We start from the raw sequence: 19,567 nt of genomic DNA on the forward strand, positions 1-19,567 counted from the left end.
ATAACGTTTTGGTCATGTATACTTATTGTGTATCTAATTTATATTTTAATATATTTAACATCTACTGGTCATCCTGCCATCTGGGGGGGGGGGTAAGAGGTGAAAAATTGGAACAAGAGGTTTGGCAATTGTTAATGCTGTAAAGTTACTCATACATATAACCTATAAATAAAAGGCTATTAAATTAAAAAAAAAAAAAAAAGAACTGCTGGATGTGGAACTATAAGAAATCTTACAGATTATCTATACCAAATCTTATCTTTGCCACTTAACTATTTGTTTGACCTGCAGGAAGTCATATCATCCCATTGGCTTCAATTTTGTCCCCAGAGGAATAAAAGGATCAGACTAAATGATCTTTGAGCTCCCTTCTAACTCTAAATTCACAATCCCAGGATCCTTTGGTTTTTAGCAGTTTTATTTTGTTTATGAAAGGGAAATTGCCTTTTCATGGATACACTGATGATCTTGAAATAAAGAAGACATGGTTCAAAAAAAAAAAAAGAAACTTAGCATAATTAATCATATAAATAACAAAACCAGAAATTCAACAATTTTAATAGAAGCTGAAAAAGTCTTTGATAAAATTTAATATTAATTTATATCAAGAATCCCCCAAAATCAGAGGTATTAAAAATCTTTTAATATGATAAAAATCTCCAATGTGAAATCATGGTAAACTTAACTGAAATGAGAAACGTTAAAAGCTTTCTTAATACAAAAATCAAAGCTGGGATTCTCCCTGTTCCACTAATAAGATTTTTCTAGAAATGCTATTTATGATGATTAAATAGAATTTTATGTACACATAGCCATACATTTATCTTGCTGCACAAGAAAAATCAGATCTAGAAAGAAAAAAAAAACTGAGAAGAAAAACAACAATGCAAGCAAACAGCAACAGAAAGAGTGAAAATGCTAAATTGTGGTCCACACTCAGTTGCCATGGTCCTCTCCCTGGGTATAGATGGCTCTTTTCATTACTGAACAATTGGAACTTGTCTGAATCAATTCATTGTTGAAGAGAGCCACATCCATCAGAATTGATCATCATATAGTCTTTTTGTTGCTGTGTATAATGATCTCTTGGTTCTGCTTATTTCACTTAGCATCAATTCATGTAAGTCTCTCCAAGCCTCTCTGTATTCATCCTGCTGGTCATTTCTTACAGAACAATAATATTCCATAATATTCACATACCATAGTTTATTCAGCCATTCTCCAAATGATTCATCCATTCAGTTTCCAGTTTCTGGCCACTACAAAGAGGGCTGCCACAAACATTTTTGCACATGTGAGTCCCTTTCCCTCCTTTAAGATCTCTTTGGGTTATAAGCCCAGTAGAGACACTGCTGAGTCAAAGGGTAAAGCACAGTTTGATAACTTTTTGAGCATAGTCCCAAATCGCTCTTCAGAATGGTTGGATCCATTCACAGTTCCACCAACAATGTCTCAGTGTCCTAGTTTTCCCACATTCGTCATTATCTTTTCCTGTTATCTTAGCCAATCTGAGAGGTGTGTAGTAGTATCTCAGAGTTGTCTTAATTTAAAGTAAATCATTTTCATTTCAAAAAGTTAAAATGCTTTTATATCAGTTAAGTCAATGAGATAGAAGAGAAATTGACATATACACATAATTTGACACAAAAATAGACCAATTACCATAATCAATAGTTATGTGGGTCAAAGGATATAAATAGCTCCCCAAAGAAGAATTATAAACTGTTAATGATCATATGAACATATTCAAAATCCCTAATGCATGTAGTTAGAAAAATACAAGTTTAAAAAATTGGCAAAAATGACCAAAAATAGGATTAGTTAGTTTTGGAGGAGCTATGGGAAGAAAGGCAATCATCATTTAACCCCCAAAACATTTTTTGAATGCCCATTCTTTGCTATTCTATTCACTGTTCAAGGTGCTGAAGACACAAAGACAAAACCCCAAAAAAGCAGCTTACATTCTTTTGAATGAAAACAATACACACATATAAGTAAATGTAAAATATATACAAAGTAAAGAGAAAATTATTTCATAAGGAGAGTACTAGAAGTTGGTAGAAATAGGAAAGGCCTCATATATTGGAGCTACCATTTGAGATGAGATTTGAAAGTAACTAAGAACAGATGGTTGATGCTATGGACAGAGTACTGAGACTGGAGTCAGGAAAACCTGAGTTGTAATCCGGCCTCAGACATTTATTATTTGTGTGACCTTAGACAAGTCCCTTAACCCCTATTTGCCTTAGTTCTTCATCTGTAAAATAGGGATACACTGGAGAAGAAAATGGCAAACCATTCCGGTATCTTTGCTAAGAAAATTCCATGGACAAAACTATGGAGTCACAAAGAATCGGTCATAATTGCACAATAACAGAGATTCTATAAGGTGGAGGTGAAAGGGGAGAGCATTGCAGTTATGGGGTGCAGTCAGTACAGGGACTGGAGATGAAGAGATACCCATGGCAAACCACAAGCTGTCCTTTTTGACTGGACTAAAGAATTCATAGAGCGGAAATAATGTACAGTGAGCCAGGCAAGGTAGGTTGAAATCACAACATGAAAGACTTCATATATCAACTAGAGGAGTCTTTATTTGATTCTAAAAGCCACAGGGAGCTACTGGAGCTTTCTGAGAAGAGGAGTGTCATGTTGGACTTTTCCTTTAAGTATATGCCTTTGGCAGCTGTGTGTGGGAAGTATCAGAGGGGGAATGGACTAAGACAGGGATATCAGTTAGGATGCTATTATAGATGTCTTAGAAATAGGGAGGGTCTGAATGAGGATAATGATCATTTATTCAGAGAAGAAAGGCAGAATTAGTCAGAACATCTTGGTTATCCATTTAGAATTATGCAAAAAAGTGACCAAAATGTTCATACTCTCTCACCCAGTCATCCAGCTGATGTCCTTAATGCCCTAGACGATTAAAGGCAGAAACAGAAATGTAATATATGCCAAAATATTCCTAGCAGCAGTTTTTGATCAGTTAGAAACATAGTAAGGGCTTATCATTTGAGAAAAGATCAGAAAAGTATGGTATATGAATGCAATGTAATATTATTGTGCAGTAAGAAATGACAAATATGAGGAATTCAGGGACATGTGGGAGATTGGGAATAATTGATTCAGACTGAAATAAATGAACTGAATGATTGGTACACAAAATGACTGTAACAGTAAATAAAAAGGTCAGTAAAAAGAAGCTGAACTCCAAACATTTAAGAGATTAATAATGGTCATAGAAAACACATAATGAAACATGCTTCCTTCTGGTAGTCAGTCAATAAACATTTGTTAAGCATCATCCACAAGATGCCAGACATTGTGCTGGACTCTGGGATATAAAGAAAGGCAAAAGATAACCTCTGCTTTTCAAGGATGTTAGGGGTGGAGGAGATTGCATGATTATTATATTTTATACATTTTCAAAAATGCTCCTTCTAACTGGTATTTTTGCTTAACTGTTTTTCCTTTGTTTTTAATATTTTTGAGTTGTAGGTTCTCTTATTCCCATCAATTAAGAAACCACATGTGAAGATAAGTCTTTTTAAAAATAACTAGCAGGAATTTAAGATGTTGTTTTCTGCATAAGCATAATTTTTATGCCATCCACAGAGGGGATGAAATGTTCATTGTCATGGTAACAGAACAGTGAGGTGTTTACTTGGAAATGTGTTCTTTATGGGAAATTGTCACAAGTGATGGGTGGTCATTGGTGTTTGCAGAATTGCTCTTTAGCTAATCTGCTAAGCTAATGCTGCTTCAAAAATTCCACCAAGAGCTCTAGTTATGGGACTGCATAAATTTTAGTTTTCTGAGAGGCCTGAGACTAATAGCAGAAGTCTTACAAATTGCAGCATATGTCAGAATGATCTCTTCACCTTTGCTCTATAGCCATGAAGATGGTATATAGTGGAGAAGACTTGTCTAAATGAATTGCTGGGTAACTTCTATTTTTATTTAGTCTAATTTTTCTTAAGTCACATAGATTTTGTGGAAGGGTGACAACCACTGATTGTAGCATTTCTCAATCTGATTTTCCTCCTAAAGGATTTTTTAAAAAGGATATTCTATCTTTTATCATTTAATATTAAAGTAAATTCCAATTCTTCACAAGATGGAATACATTGCTACAAACTGATAGCAGTTCCTGATAGCAGGCTAGTAGAAGAGTATTTGAAAATGAGTCATTTCAAGGGGGAAATTGCTTCTGTTATCAGATAGTTCCTGATACCCAAATATGTTTTTCCTTAGTCATAGCTCATAGCTAAACTTTTTTAGTTTTGTCTGAGAGATAGTCTAATTCTGGGATAGAATATTTCTGAAGAAGCAAAGTTTATTGATTTCTAGAATCAAAATATATAACACTGAATCCTAGTGAAGATTACAAAATATATAAATGACAAAGTATTATATTTAAATTCATCAGTTTAATGTAACTTTATTAACAACTATTCAAAATATGACATATTTTTAGTTTTTGGGCAGCATTTCATCTTGAGGCTTCAGATGTTTGATAAGTTATCTTTTTCCATCAAAGAAACTGATTACATGTATATGATTAATAGGAGAAGGCATTATTTTTTGATTTGGGTTTCTTTTCTTTTCTTTTTTTTTTTTAAAGATAATTTAACAGAGCTCATTTCTACATAAAGCCAAATGAATGATTTCCGAAAAAATGAACCATGTCTTCATTTAAGAACTAATGCATTCAATAAGAAATTTGTTACTTAACAAGGGAATTGAGCTATGAAATATTACACCAGAACCTATTATTTCAAGTCAGTGTATTTCACTGCCTAGGGATATAAGGTGAGGTGTTTGGTGAGTCACCAGTCTTAAGGATTTAATTAAATTAAAAATTTACTCTCTTTAGTGAAGCAGCGTGATATGGGGGAGAGTACCTGATTTAGAATAAGAAGATCTCAGTTCAAATCCTGATTTGGCTTTTTACTCTTTTGTGACCTTTAGCAAGTTATAAATAATCTCCTTAGATCTCACTTTTCTCATTTTCTAGTGAAGAGGTTGGTCTGTTTTGATGATGTCTAAGATCTAATCCAATTTAAAATTAAATAATTCTCATTCCCATGCAACTATCTTACAGGGTAGAAGATTTTTTTTTTTGATCCAGGGGAGTATTCTTGGTGTTAGTGCCAGCTAATTTACATAATTTATACAAATGGAGACCTCATTAATTCTCAGGAACTGGAGTCTATATTAGAGAGGCAGGTAGTCGTATATTGCATATTTAAGATTCACAGATGAGACTTTGGCAAATACCTGAGGGAAATCGCTTTCTGTTCTAAGAATACCTTCTCCTTTAGATTGTGGCATAATCACAGCATTCAGAAAGGAATTTCCCTTTGATGATATGGTAGTGAACAGTTTGGAAGGAAAAAGAATGGAGCACATATAGTTTTGGCCTCTGACTTGAGTTTTGAAAATCTGGTGGAATTATCTTAGGCAAAAGTCATTAAAAATTTGAATTTCCCCCCCAAATATCTTGTCTAATTCTTTTTTGTTCACAGTCTGAATTATTTGTCTAGTGAGGCTATATAAGAAGAGGTCTGATAAATATTAGTGCGTCAAAATTATCAGAGCACTAGTAGTAAGGAGTTGGAGTAATCAGTCCTGGAGAAATGGCCAGCCATGTTTTCTATTATCAACAAAAGAAAGATAGAAAAGTGCTATTTTGATGAGGCAGGTCCCTTCCAATTTTTTTTTTTTTTTTGATTCAGTTGATTTTATAGTTTTTGAATGTCCACAACCTACTTAATATTTTAAGACAAAGAAAGTCACTGTTCCTTTTTGTAGGGATTTGTATGGGAAAGAGAGGAGGCAGGCAAGTGTTTCTTTCCCTATTTTTATATCTTACAATGAAACTGCAAAAAGATGATTATGAAATCTGTTGCATAAAGGTAAATTCCCTTTTTGCCAAACCATAGAATTAAAGAAAGCTCCCCAGAAGTTAAGAAATTTAGTGAATTTTCAGTAAAAGGAAAAGAGGTGCTTTGATGGGCAGGAGTTAGGAAGACATTCCAGACATCTTGACAACATTTAAAAAAAACCATTCCAGAGAGTTTCAAAGAGCAGGGTGAGAAAAGATGAGAGAAGATAATTTTAAGGATAAGAGATTTGGTTGGATTTGCCAGACATTCACAGCGATCAGTGGCAAGTCATTGATTAATCATTTGTTTTTTGTTCTAAGCCTTTAAAATAGTGGATGCACACCAATAATGCAAGATATTCATTTGTGCTTTCATTCCTGATGAATTAACTCTCACTCATTTCCTCTTTCAGTAAAACAGAATGGTTAAAATAACTGTTTGAGAAATGAATGTTGCACTAGGGATTCAGTCTATCAACATGTGGGAAACAGTAATTAGTTTGGAAGGCCAAAGATGGAAAAAACAGTTATAGTCTCTGGGGGGAGCTGGAGTATACCCACTGGTGCCTTATGCATTTCCTCTATAGGCTGTGATTTCACTGTCTCTCTCTTTATTGAATTAGGCTTGTGTTTTCTTCCTACTGCATTGGAAAGATCCACTTTTTAGATCTGGCTGCTCTTGTTAGTGTCATTGGATAAGCAAATGACAATTGCTGGAGAAATTAGTTAAAGCCTTAGTCAGAATCTAGCACTCAACAGATCTCTCTTTCCCTCCTAAACAAAGGGTCAGCTCCCACTGGTATATAGAGACTGTCCCAAAAGTCATGGTGCAGTTCTAAGCTAATAAAGTTTTTTAAAGATTTAGGAGAATTACTTCTAATTTATTAAGGCTTCTTTGTGGTACATTGAGGAGCTAGAAATCCAACACTTCTAGTGAGAAATGAGGAAACAGAGACTGAGAAGTGAAGTAATCCTACCAACTTCACTGAGCTGAATTTGGAAGTTCAATTCTCTTAATTTTTAAATCTGGAGCTTGTTTTCCTATTCTTTCCTTCTAAAATGTCTTGTTAATGCTGCCTGAAACTCTACCAATTAAAACAGTGATGGAGATCCACAGCTTGACTTGATTTTATATGACCATTGGTATAAATTTGCTATGGTAACTACTGCTACCCTTTCAGAGAATCATTTCTACTCTAGTCAACAATACAATTAACCCATTCAGAGAAGAATTTCTAAAGATTTAAAGGTTGGAACAGGTGAAGAACTGTGAGCAATGGATAGTCTGCCAATTAGCATTCAGTCATCAATAGATTATAAGTGAGAATATTCTTGGCCTGCCTTGGGCAAAACATTTGCTGTGTACTTTGAGTAATACCTCTAAACTTGTTGTTACCCCTTTTTCCGTCTCCTTTTTTCTTTTTCTTTTTCTTTGCCCTTCCGATTTTCTGGTTTTAATTTTTCTCATCTCTTTTTTTTCTCTCCACTTCATTAGCTGGAGATAATACAGAACTGAAATGCGTATTTATTATTGACTGATTTTATTCAGTAATTTTTTTTATAATCTTTGCTTTTAATTTAAAAAAGGTAAGTAAAGCTTTTGTATTTTTCAATCTAATTTATATCAAATTTTTGGACAAAGCCTTATATTGATTTATTTTTTCTTCTAAAGATTAACGGTCTTCCATAGAAATAGTTCTCTACCATAAAATAAAATATTTATTCTTGTGATTTTACTGCATTTTCTTTTAAAATGTAAATATTCCTAAGAGTGCTAGCTACTAAACAAGTAATCAGTCAGTCAGAGATGAATGAAGCTTGATTCAGTCTGTCATTTTTCTAATACCTTGTAGAGATCCCAGCCTGCAGAAATGGGAGTTTTCACATAAGCCTATTAAAAATAGGGAAGAAATAAAAGATTAAGTTGGAAAATGAGGCACTGATTGGATATGATTGAATAAACTATAGAATCCAAGGATTTTAGGAATTGTGAATATGCTTGGTCCTTAGGAGACAAATGGTAGGGGTACCATGGGATATCAGAGAGACATTGAAATCAAATGGCCAATTTCAAAATTTTGCCTTCTTGTTGGTCCTGGGCAGGGAATGATTTTTTTCCTTGCTTGCATGGCTTTATATTCTTCTTTTGACCAGGTTAGTTTAAAAAAAGACCCATCTCTATTTTAAGAGTTAAAATAACTAAAATAAGCTTAAGGTTATTTATTTTATCATTAGGTTAATTGTTTTTTCAAGCATTTCATTTGTACCATTGTATGAACTTCAACAGGGCAACTTCCATTAAGTATCTGGTTTATTTTCTTCTCTTCCAGGAGGAATGCAAGCAAATCTTGGCCCGTCAGAAGTTGAGTTCCCAGTCAGACTCCCATGACGATGAGATTTCTCCTCCTCCTCCCAATCCTGTTGTGAAGGCACGTTGCAGACGAGGTGGTGTGAGTGCTGAAGTGTACACTGAAGAAGATGCTGTCTCCTACGTGAGAAAGGTGATTTATTAGGAGTCAGTTTGTCTTAGAGCATATGAGTGGAAAGTTTAGCAAGTCATATTTCTGGTGGAAAAAATGAAGAGGACTTTGGAAGCACCAGACCATTTAATCCAATATATTAGACTATTTTAGGGAATTGGTAAAATCCCAGTAACTCTTTTTGTTTTCTCTTCCTGCTAGGCTCAGATCTTCTGAAATATTTTGAATGAAAGAAGAGTGAACAATTACATAATAATATCCATGCAAAATGTTTTCACACCTATAATTTCATCTGATCTTCTCTACAGCCCTGTGAGACTGCCATTATTCTTCTTTGACAGAGGATGAGACTCAGCCCAAAGAGTGATTTACTTTGGGTCCCATGTCTGGGGAGATGAAATATGGCTTGCTGGATAGATACCCAACCTTGAAAACAGGAGGACTGTGATTCAAGTTCCATCTGTGATATGTGATAGTGTGACCCTGAACTAGTTACCTAGCTTCTCTTCCTTCCTTCCTTCCTGACCTTTATTTCCATCCTTCTTCCTTCCTTTTTCCTTCTTTCCTTTCCCTCCTCCTTTCCTCCCTCACTCCCTACCTTGCTTTCTTGTTTGTTTCTTTGATTTTTAAAGGACTGTATTTGAACCTTTTATTGCATTACAAAAATTTATGATGTTTAAATTTTCTTAAACCCGACATAATTGATTGGAATTTGAACTCAAGTCTTCCTGATTTCATGAGCAATACTCTATCTATTTTGTTATCATGATGCCTATGAAATAAGGTGTTATTTTATATGGGGAGAAGGAATTTCCTCATCTGGGAATATTCTATTCTAGTGAAATCATAGGTCTTATCCCTATCCACACATTTGAGACTAGGATTTGGATCTCCTGACTCTGTAAAGCAACTTTAAAATGACTTTAGCTAGTTTTTCCCTGTGTCCTCCCCAGTCTGATCTGTTGCAATAGGAAAAAGAAGATAAGGCAGAAGGAAAGATGGCCAACAATTTTTCTCTACTCTCTGCTTAACAGAGTTACTGGGGGCCTCTTGAGATTTGTAGCACAAAGTTCCCTATGTGTGCCAAAGATCTCTGGCAAAATGAATAAAAGAATGGAATTCTAGTGGAATTAGAGTCTGGAAGATGTGGTTTCCAGTCCTGCCTCTGAAGCTTTCTAAGTGTGATCATTACTTTATATCTCTGATTCTATTTTCACTTTTATAAAATGGATACAGTAAATGTGGAGTCAGGAAGACCTGAATTTGCAATCCATCCGCAGACACTTAACAACTTGTGACACTGGATAAGTCATTTAAGTTTTGTATTCCCTGGTTTCCTCATATTTTAAAAAAGGAATTATAGTAGTACCCACTTCACAGAGTTGTGAGGATCCAGTAGATTTTATATGTATATGTTTATCATATGTAATTACATGTCAGCATAATTATAATCTTATGTATAAATTTATATTAAAAACAGTTAATATTTAAATAGCACTTTAAGGTAAAACACTATATATACTACATATATACACACTATATATATAATATAATATATACTTATATATAATATACATATAACGCATGTATAATATATAGAATCTATAGGATAACGAAGGAAGTGTACAAATATACATAAATGGTAGCTTTATTACATATAATATTGTATGTGAAAAGTACTTCTCTAGTCTAGTAATAAGTGTTCAGAGAAATACTGTCTATAACAATGGCATTGTGTTCTTTTTATTCCCCTGAGGCAACTGGGATTAATTGACATGCCCAGGATCACACAGCTAGGAAGTATTAAGTATCTAAGACTAGATTTGAACTTGGATACTCCTGATCTCAGGGCCCGTGCTTTATCCACTGCACCACCTAATTGCCTCTGTCATTGTCTTCTTTAGCAGGCTGGTTTAAAAGCTTTTACTTGACAGGGATGGGAGTAGTGTTAGTTGGCCCAAGGCATTTCATATCTCCCTTAAAAGAATACTTTTTAATTTTTCAAGGCACTTTACAGACAATGGATTGGTATTGAATTTTTTAGTTCAGTGCTTAGAGAACAGTGAACTCATTACTAGGAGTCATTTGCTTTAGGATTCAGAGAAGATCACATATAGCTGAGGGAAAAACACTGGTCATATCACTTATCTAATGGTTACTATAATCTACAACAGGATAAAATTCAATATCAAATGAATATCTATTTCACTGAAGTATGGGGCAAAGCAGCTAACCATGGTAAAATGCACAGGGATACGCAGGAATATAAGCTTGCATTGGGGACACTTATACAAATGTATATACATATATACCTATTTTAATAAATATGTACATTTAATGCCATGAAATCTTCCTCATTTTTTACCCATTGGTAGTTCTTTTTGTTTTAATGATCTTTATTTTAAAAATTTTTTAAAGAAAATAAAAGTTCTAAATTTAGTTATTTTTAATTTAATTTTTAATAATATTTAATTTTTCCAAATGCATGCAAAGATAGTTTTAAACAATTACCTTTGCAAAGCCTTATATTCCAATTTTTTTTCCCTCTCTCCACCCTCCCCAAGACAGCAAGCAATTTGATACAGGTTAAACATGGGCAGTTCTTCTAAATGTATTTCCATATTCATTGTACTGCGCACGCGTGCACGCACACACATACACGCACAAAAACAGAAATGGCCTTTGTTTTTTAAATTTTTATTTATTTATTTGATCTTTATTTTTTAAAATTATTTTAAACATTTTTCCTAGAAAAAATTTTGTTTTAAATTCTTTCTGTCTCTTCCCTTCTTTACTCATTACCCATTGCCCATTCATTTGTGATTAAAAATTTATTTATTATAGGAATGGTTTTCTAACCATGCCTGTGTATAAAAATTCCTTTAAAAAATTTTTTTCTTAATAGTATTGGTATAGATTGCTTATTCTGCATTTGGTTCATAAGAATAATGTATCAGTTTATGGTGAAACCTCAAATGAAAATTGCCATGTAATACAAAAACAATTATTACCTCGTGATTATCTACTTATAGAAGAAATGTTGCAAGAATGACACAATCAGGTAAATCATTTATTAGAGAGAAATGAAGATTTAATGATTTTTTTTTAAAGGGAGAAAAAATTATTGCTCAATGTTCCTTGCTCTAAAACTTTAGGAATCACTTCATGAACCATTACTCTTCTTCCTACTTGGTATTGACCCATAGTGAACCATACTTTCTTTTCAGGAAGAATGATAATCTTTGCTTTTCTTTTTCCAGGTGATTCCAAAAGACTACAAAACTATGACTGCCTTGGCAAAGGCCATCTCTAAGAATGTGCTCTTCGCTCACCTTGATGACAATGAGAGGAGGTATGATTTAGTTCATTGATCCTCCCAGTGATTGGGCTAAGGCTATAAGTAGTTTTTCTCAAACATATTTCCTTAAAACAAAACAAAACAAAAGCAAAAAGCAACCAACCTGGTAACATTAGGACTTCAGTCAATGAGTCGTTATTTATTCAAGTGCCCACTCAGTTCAAGACACTGTACTAAACACTGGGATACAAGAAGAGGCAAAAGACAATCCCTGCCCTGAAGAAGCTTTCAATCTGATGGGATTAATAACATGCAAACAAATATATGAATAGTAAGGTTTATACAAGATTAATAGGAAATAATTAACAGAAGGAATGCACTGGAATGAAAAGGCTTGGGGAAGATTTTCTAATTTTCCAATTTAGAAAACATGGGTACTCAAAGAATGACATTAATTTCTTATGTCTATAAAGTATTCACTCCTTTTCCCCCTCTATATTCGTCCACCCATGATGCCAGTTTTTATCTTAAGGACCCAGAGTATCATTGTTCCCTGAGAATGCTAGATTCAAAAGATTTGCAAAGAAACAAATCATATTTTTAAATGTACCAGTGGAATTTTCCTTTAAATTATGATGAACTTTTTTATAAGGTACAACATTATGTTCTCACTTTATATAACAAAAAAACCAATCCTCAATCATTTCAGTCCTGCTTCTTTGCTCCTCAATTTCTTTATTTGTTAAACAATGGGGTTTGGACATCACTGTGATGATTTGAGTCAAACTAGCCCAAGTTGGGGAAAGAATAGTTATGATTTATATAGTACTTACTCTAAGTGCTTTACAATTATTACTGCATATGATCCTCATAGCAATTCTGAGAAGTAGACAGTATTATTCCCATTTTACAGATGAGGAAAATGAGACAAAAAGTCAAGTAATTTGTCTAGCTAGCACGTGTCTGAGGTCAAATCTGAACTCTGAGTGCAATGCTCTATCCACCATGCCATCTACCTGCAATGTAGCAATAGATTCTTTGACAATCCTCTTTATAAATGAAGAAATTGAGATCTAAGAAGGTTAAATTTCTGTCCATGTCCATAGAGATGATAAAATCAGAGACTGAATTTGAACTCAGGTCCTTATTCTAACACAGAGATATCAAATGTGGGGCCTGCAGGATAATATTTTCAGTAAGGCCCACTATCTTTAATGTGGTTGGTTAATGTTTAACAAAAGAAGAATGAAACACAACAATAAAAAAAAAAAGCTCTTGTGCTTAATCAGTATTGGGATCCATAGATATTCCAGCCTGAAAAAGATTGGAAAGCCTCGTCTCAAAAGCAGAAAAAAAATTCACAGGCTCTCTTATCTTCAGAATGAACCCTCCATGGTAAGAAAGTTATGCAGAATCATGCTATACAAGGACCGTGCCTGACATCAATTTGTAACATTTCTTCTTAATGGTCTCGGTCCTCTGTGCTGTGAAAAATGAGGCATGTTTCCTTTTATCTGCTTTTTAAAATCCATATTTTCATATACTGGGTTAGTTTGAAGGTAAGTGTGCTAGTAGTGACTTGTGATATGAAACCACCGGTGATAGGTTTATTGATGCCTTTTGAATTGACAACATATCTTTCACAGTATATACTCCTTCTTCTCTGTACATTCCTATCCATTCTCATCCCTATCCCACCAGCACACACATCAAACCCTTCCTGATAACAAAGAAAAACTGTTCAGCAAAACCAACTGACATAAACAGCCTGGCTTACTGGTAAAGTCAGTGAATTTCTGTGTACTTGATAGCTTTCAAAAATAATACAATGTAGAATAATTACTGATGTGCAACTAACTGTCTGGGGAAGCATCTGCCCTTGGAGCTTCCTGGACTTATGTTTTTCAAAATTTGGTCTTGGGATCCTGAGAGATCCCCAAGGGGGTCTTTCAAGGCAAAACTATTTTTAATAACAAAACTGAGATGTTTTAATTTCCAATACAGCAAACATTGATAGATACAATCCATGTAAACAAAAAATGTTTGGACAGTCCTGGATAATTTTAAGATTGTAAAGGAGGTTCTGAGACCAAAAGTTTTGAGACCAAAATATTCACTTTTGATTGTGTGTGTGTGTGTGTATATGTGTGTGTGTGTGTGTGTGTGTGTGTGTGTGTAGTATCTAACTGTATTTTTTTTAATACAGAAGGATCTTCCTTAAGAGGAATTAAGCAAAAAGAATTCTGAAGAGTTCTGATTGAACACAATTCACACCTCCATCTAGACTTTTTATTTTTATTTTATTTTTCAAAATACATGCAATGATAGTTTTCAGTATCCACTCTTGCAAAATCTTGTATTCCTAATTTTTCTCCCTCCCTTCCTAACTCTCTACTCTCCTCCTCTAGACAGTAATAATCCAATATAGGTTAAACATATGCAGTTCTTCTAAACATATTTGAAATTTTTTTTTTTAAAAGAATAACAAAAAGCAAATATCTGACACTGACTTTGCTAAGAGCATAAATGATGTCCTATACTCACTTGTGTCTATTAAGAGAAGAAAGGCACGTTCAATTTTTTCATCTCTGGGACTAAAATTGGTCAGTGTAATTAATGAAGAGTTGAATTGCCTTTTAGTGTTGTTTTTGTTTATATTGTTTCTTTTTAAAAAAAATTAATTTAAAACATTTATATTTTATATTGTTCAATTCATGTAAAGGTAATTTTCAACATTTTTGTTCATGTTCTTGTGATCATTGTATATATTATTCTGTCCTGAAGACTTAATTTTGCATCATTTCTTATAAATTTTCCTATGTTATATACATTTTCTATTAGTTATTACTTTTTACAATGTATAATATTCCACTACACACATATATTTCATTATTTTGCCATTTGATGCACTTATCTTTTATCATATATAGTCTTTAAATATAGGATACAGATTCCTCTCTGCCCCCTACCCTTATAAAACAAAATGTTCTTCAAATACCGAACCAAGTAAAAAGTTGTAACACACATGTTGGCATCACAAAGCATTGCTCTTTAACAGACAATACATACTTTGACAAAAAGCCAAACTTTCTATATTTTTGGATTTTTTTTATTAAAGAAGAGACTATCAAAAGAGGAGACATCTGCAGCTTATTACAAAAAGGTAGAAAATGTGTATTTTCCCAAAGATTCTTTGGAGAGGGAAAAGCTGAATTTCCATTTCCATTCACTTAAAAGTATTACAAGTATAATTACAGCCAAACAATAGCAAAGGCTTTGTTGACAAATGTTACAGGGCTGACTGATTTGGCTGCTTCCATCGAATAACCAACCAGTCAAATTATCTTGATTCCTGCAACGTGTCCATTGTGTCCCTTACCCAAATTGAGCAGCTATTTTACAGATATGAAATTGATCACTTATTTTAGCATCAAGCAGACATGTCCCTATTATTGTCAAGCTATCTAGTGCTTTAATATTTTTTAATATTTTAATATTTAGTACTTAATTTTGAGTCTTAATTATTTTGGCTGATATTTATTTTAATGTGTAGCATGTCACTATTAACCGTACTTGCTGATGGTTATAATGGGAAAGATCCTGTGTACCCTACTCCCCGTACAAAGAAATATGACTTGTCCTCAGGCAACTTAAAATTTAATTATGGATGGGGCAGCTACGGGGTGCAGTGGATAGAGTACCAACCCTGAAGTCAGGAGGACCTGAGTTCAAATCTGGCCTCAGACCCTTAACACTTTCTAGCTGTGTGATCCTGGGCAAGTCACTTAACCCCAATTGCCTCAGCAAAATAATAATAATAATAATAATGGAGCTATGGAAATAATTAATAAAAGCTTTAATAGAAAAATAAAGTAATGTTAGTGCCAAATGAGAGGGTAAAGATAATTATGCTATAGAAGTTCAAAGGGAGGGAGAGATACTTATATATTAAGGTGTTGAAGAAAAGCTTCATTATAGGAGACAGGATTTCATTTGGACCTTGAAGAATGAGTAGGATTTCTCAGCAATCTCTTTCTGAGCTGTCTCCTCCTCTATAAAATGAGGAGGTTGGACTCAATAGATTCTAAGGTCCTTTCTACGTCTCAGGCTATGATCCTATTTGCCTAATTATATTTAAAAAAAATGTTTTCTCTGATGCATTTTGTTTTTTAATTTTCCTCTGTGTTCCTCTTCCTCTTGGAAAGATATCCCTATATAACAAATATTTTTAAGACAAAAAAGGAGGAAAAAAATCAGCAGAACTGATCAATAAATTGGAAAAGTCTGAAAATATGTGCAACATGCAACACTTTTTAAAATAATTTTTCCAACATTCGCTTTTGATTGTGTGTGTATGTGTGTGTGTGTGTGTGTGTGTGTAGTATCTAAATGTATTTTTTTTGAATACAGAAAGACCTTCCTTAAGAGGAATTAAGCAAAAAGAATTCTGAAGAGTTCTGATTGAACATAACTCACACGTCCATCTATTGCCATATTTTGTTTCTGTCTTCAGAACATTTCCTTTATATGGCCCATATCACCTTAATTTACGCAAAATTTTTAAAAAATCATATTATGGGAGTTCTGAATAAGAAAAGCAGTGAGAAGATTGTACTTCCAATTTGATTGTCATCTTTAAACCACAAAGTCCTATTTATTCCTCTCTGATACTGGTACTTGTTTCTTGAAGTGAATTATAAATTAGGCTGCTGAAAACATAATCAACTACTTAATGAAACTTCAGCTGAGTTTGGACGTCACAGAAGAAATATCATTAGTTGATATCTGTGACTTGAGTGCTCTCTGTTTAAAAGAATTCTGTCCCTTTCACTAGGCTAATTAGAACAACTGAAAGATTTTTGTGTAATGTCTGTTTAATTTGACATTTATTTTATGTTTCCAGTATTTCAGGGACAGTAAGTAAGCCAGTGCTAGGAATTTGGAAACCTCCATGATGGTCCCACTGGGCATTTAAATTAATGTGTGACATTGGGAAAGTTAATTTTGCCTTTCTTGGGTCTCAATTTCCTCTTCTGTAAAATGAATAGATCCCTTTTAACTCTAAAAATTTATGATTTTGTCATTCCACCTTGGAAAGAAAGTTTATTTTTCTTATAAATACTACTTATGGATCAGAAAATGCCATCTTTTTCAGAATTCCTAGGATGATTATTTTCAAAGAGACATGGGTAGATATCTCCCACATCTGTAATCAGATTTGTTCTGTGCTGGACACTCATAAATGTTGTCTTGATATCACATACTGTGAATCCTGACTTTGAGAGAATGAGGGTGGGAGGGAGGGGGAAGGGAAGAGGGGAATCTTCCATAGCAAAACCCCTAACTTATCTCTTGCCCATGCTTTGATTGTTGGCCTTGATTTGTCTTAGAGAGCCAGGTTGATGACAAGGAGAGGAAGCAGATGGTCATGTTAAAAATTCCTATTTTCATGGCTGATTTGGAAAGAAAAAAAACTTTTCACAGAGAGGCTGTGTGTGTGAATCAGGTTCTTTTGTTTTGCTAGCAGGAAAACTCATTTTCTGCATTTATTTCAACACTAAAGGGCCCACATTCCTGGCCCAGGGCCTCTAAAGAAGCAACTTGATGATGTGGGAGAAACTACTTGAACAGGAGGAGACAGGGAAGGCATCTTCTTTTAACCTTTCACATGTGGGCTCCCCAATGCATTACACAAATATTTTGCTTTTTTTCCCCCTGGTTTACTAGAAGCTGGGTTTAACAGCTTTGTGTCTGTTCATCTGTGGTTTGGCTAGTTTAGAGGAACCCTTTCCAAGTTTGCTGAGTGTCTGGCGCATTCACCATTTGCTATGCTGGAATATATCCTTTAAATTCTCTTCACTCCTATTTTTTAAAAAAAATGAATAAATTGAAAGGAACTCATTTGTAGAAGAAGCACACTCTTTGACCTAATGGCCTCTTTTAAATATTGGTTTAAAATAAGTCAACTGCCATTGACAACTAAATGATTTCACTTTCTTCAATAATAATGGGGCCTCTTTATTAAGGGGTACTTAAAGGTATTTTAAAAGCATATTTTAAGGGTATTTTTAAGGGTAAGCATACTCAGAACTGAGAAAAAGAAGAGCTGGGTAGGGATAGTACTTCAGAAAAGAGCAATAACTATGCTTAAGTTTCTTTAATTAAAAGAATATAATATAAAATAGTTCTAATAGAAGGGCCTTTAAGTTTTTTAAATTGACTATTTGTTGCTATACACATGCTGTGTGAGCTACCTTTTGAAAATGGCTGTTAAACATGAATTAGTATCAAAGTGATATTAATGACAGGCTTGGGCTTCTTTTCTCAAACAATAATACCAAAACATTATTTCCCTGTCTCTATGTCATCCATTGGTACATTTCCAAGCACCAAGAACAATGCATTGATTCTACTTTTGTGAGATGTTGATTTAAGCACCATTTGATGAAAGTTTCTAAATTAATTTTGATGTTAGTCCACAGATGAACACTGAATCCTTTGATTTGGACCGATTGTATATTTAGCACTAGAACATTCTATGATTAATTATTAATTAGTGGACATAGGATTTCTGGAAGGTGGCTAGGGATTTTCCTTAATTGGTTGGGAAAGAACAGATTTAAAATATAATCCTATCTCTTAACTTCTTGCTTATCCATTTTTATTTTTTATTTTCTGGAGGCAGTGCTATGCTTTTAATAGTTCTTCTGTTGCAAGCAAAAGTCCCTACTTCTGTAGCCATCTTCTGATTACCTAGTTATGTGATCTCAGAACACTGAATCATAGGAGAGGACAAAGGAGACCTGGGAGAAAATGAAAGAATTTCTCTGGATTAGGTGCCGGAAAGAAAATTAGACTGTTTACAATTCTAAGCACTGAGTTAGAAAATAGCTCAAAGGGACCAACTTGACTATACCAGTTTGCACTCTTCTACATTCTAGCAATATAATCCTTTGTGTGTGAAACAAATGACACCTGAGTAAACCTGGAATAAACCTAGAATTTTTTTTTCTTTCTGGATTAAGGAGATTATAAGCATGGCAGAGAAAAGTGAACATTTGATTTAAGGCCAGACTACCAAATATTAGCCCTGCTTATTATCTGTGGGTCTCTGGGCAAAATGTTTCACTTGTCTAGGCTTAAGTTTCTTCATCTATATATTAAGCAAATTGGACCAAATAATCCCTAAAAGTTACTTTCTAATTCTACATGTGTTATCAAGGGTCACCTTGATAACTTTGTCAGATTTATTGGTGAAGCCACTCTTGAGAATTCTAAACAATTAAAGTAGTACAAAAGTGGAATGAGATGCCCTTCATTGGAAAGGAGCTAAAATAAACATTTTTATAGTACCTACTATGTGCTAGTTTTACAAATATCATTTGATTCTCACAACCATCTTGCAAGGTGGGTGCTTTGTTTTGATTTCCATTTTATAGTTGAGCAAACTGAGGCAAATAGAGGTTGTGACTGATGTCACAACTAGTAAGTATTAGAGATCAGATTTGAATTCTTATTTTTCTGATTCTAAACCTAGCACTCAATCCACTGCACCATCTAGCTGCCTTATTGGACATTTCAAGAGAAAATTGAATGGCAGTTTGTTCAGTGTGTCAGAGTGAAAATTTCCTCTTGGGTATAAGGCTGACTAGATGGACAGTAAGAAATCCCATCTAAATTTAAAATTTTATGAGTTAGTGAATTTCCTTGTGATCTTAGGAAACTAAAAGAAGATAGCAGTGGTTTGTTTTTATGTGGATATGAAAAGGAGACATAGAGAATATAATTGTGTAAGAATGGGCTCCAGGATTGTATTTCTTGGGTGTTTTTGATGGAGACTTTTTTATGTGTACAAGAGATTCAATTCAACTCAACAAATGTTGGCATCATTGTAGTTTT

The 19,567-nt window shown here is 33.9% G+C and overlaps 1 protein-coding gene across 2 annotated transcripts in view; it reads left to right on the plus strand.

Annotated features, from left to right (window-relative positions):
- PRKAR1B (protein kinase cAMP-dependent type I regulatory subunit beta) overlaps window positions 1-19,567 on the plus strand; it is a 245,085-nt gene that overhangs the window by 34,598 nt on the left and 190,920 nt on the right. The window contains exons 1-3 of one of the 2 annotated variants that reach the window (XM_012542802.3): window positions 2,396-2,541; window positions 8,221-8,391; window positions 11,631-11,722. In XM_012542802.3, the coding sequence (XP_012398256.1) occupies window positions 2,521-2,541; window positions 8,221-8,391; window positions 11,631-11,722 (284 nt within the window). In that variant the 5' untranslated portion in view covers window positions 2,396-2,520. Of the gene's footprint in view, window positions 1-2,395; window positions 2,542-8,220; window positions 8,392-11,630; window positions 11,723-19,567 lie in introns of those variants that run through there. The other variant, XM_003761498.4, reaches the window with a different exon arrangement.

This window comes from Sarcophilus harrisii, chromosome 1, assembly GCF_902635505.1.
Source record: "Sarcophilus harrisii chromosome 1, mSarHar1.11, whole genome shotgun sequence".
NCBI classification, from domain to species: Eukaryota; Metazoa; Chordata; class Mammalia; order Dasyuromorphia; family Dasyuridae; genus Sarcophilus; species Sarcophilus harrisii.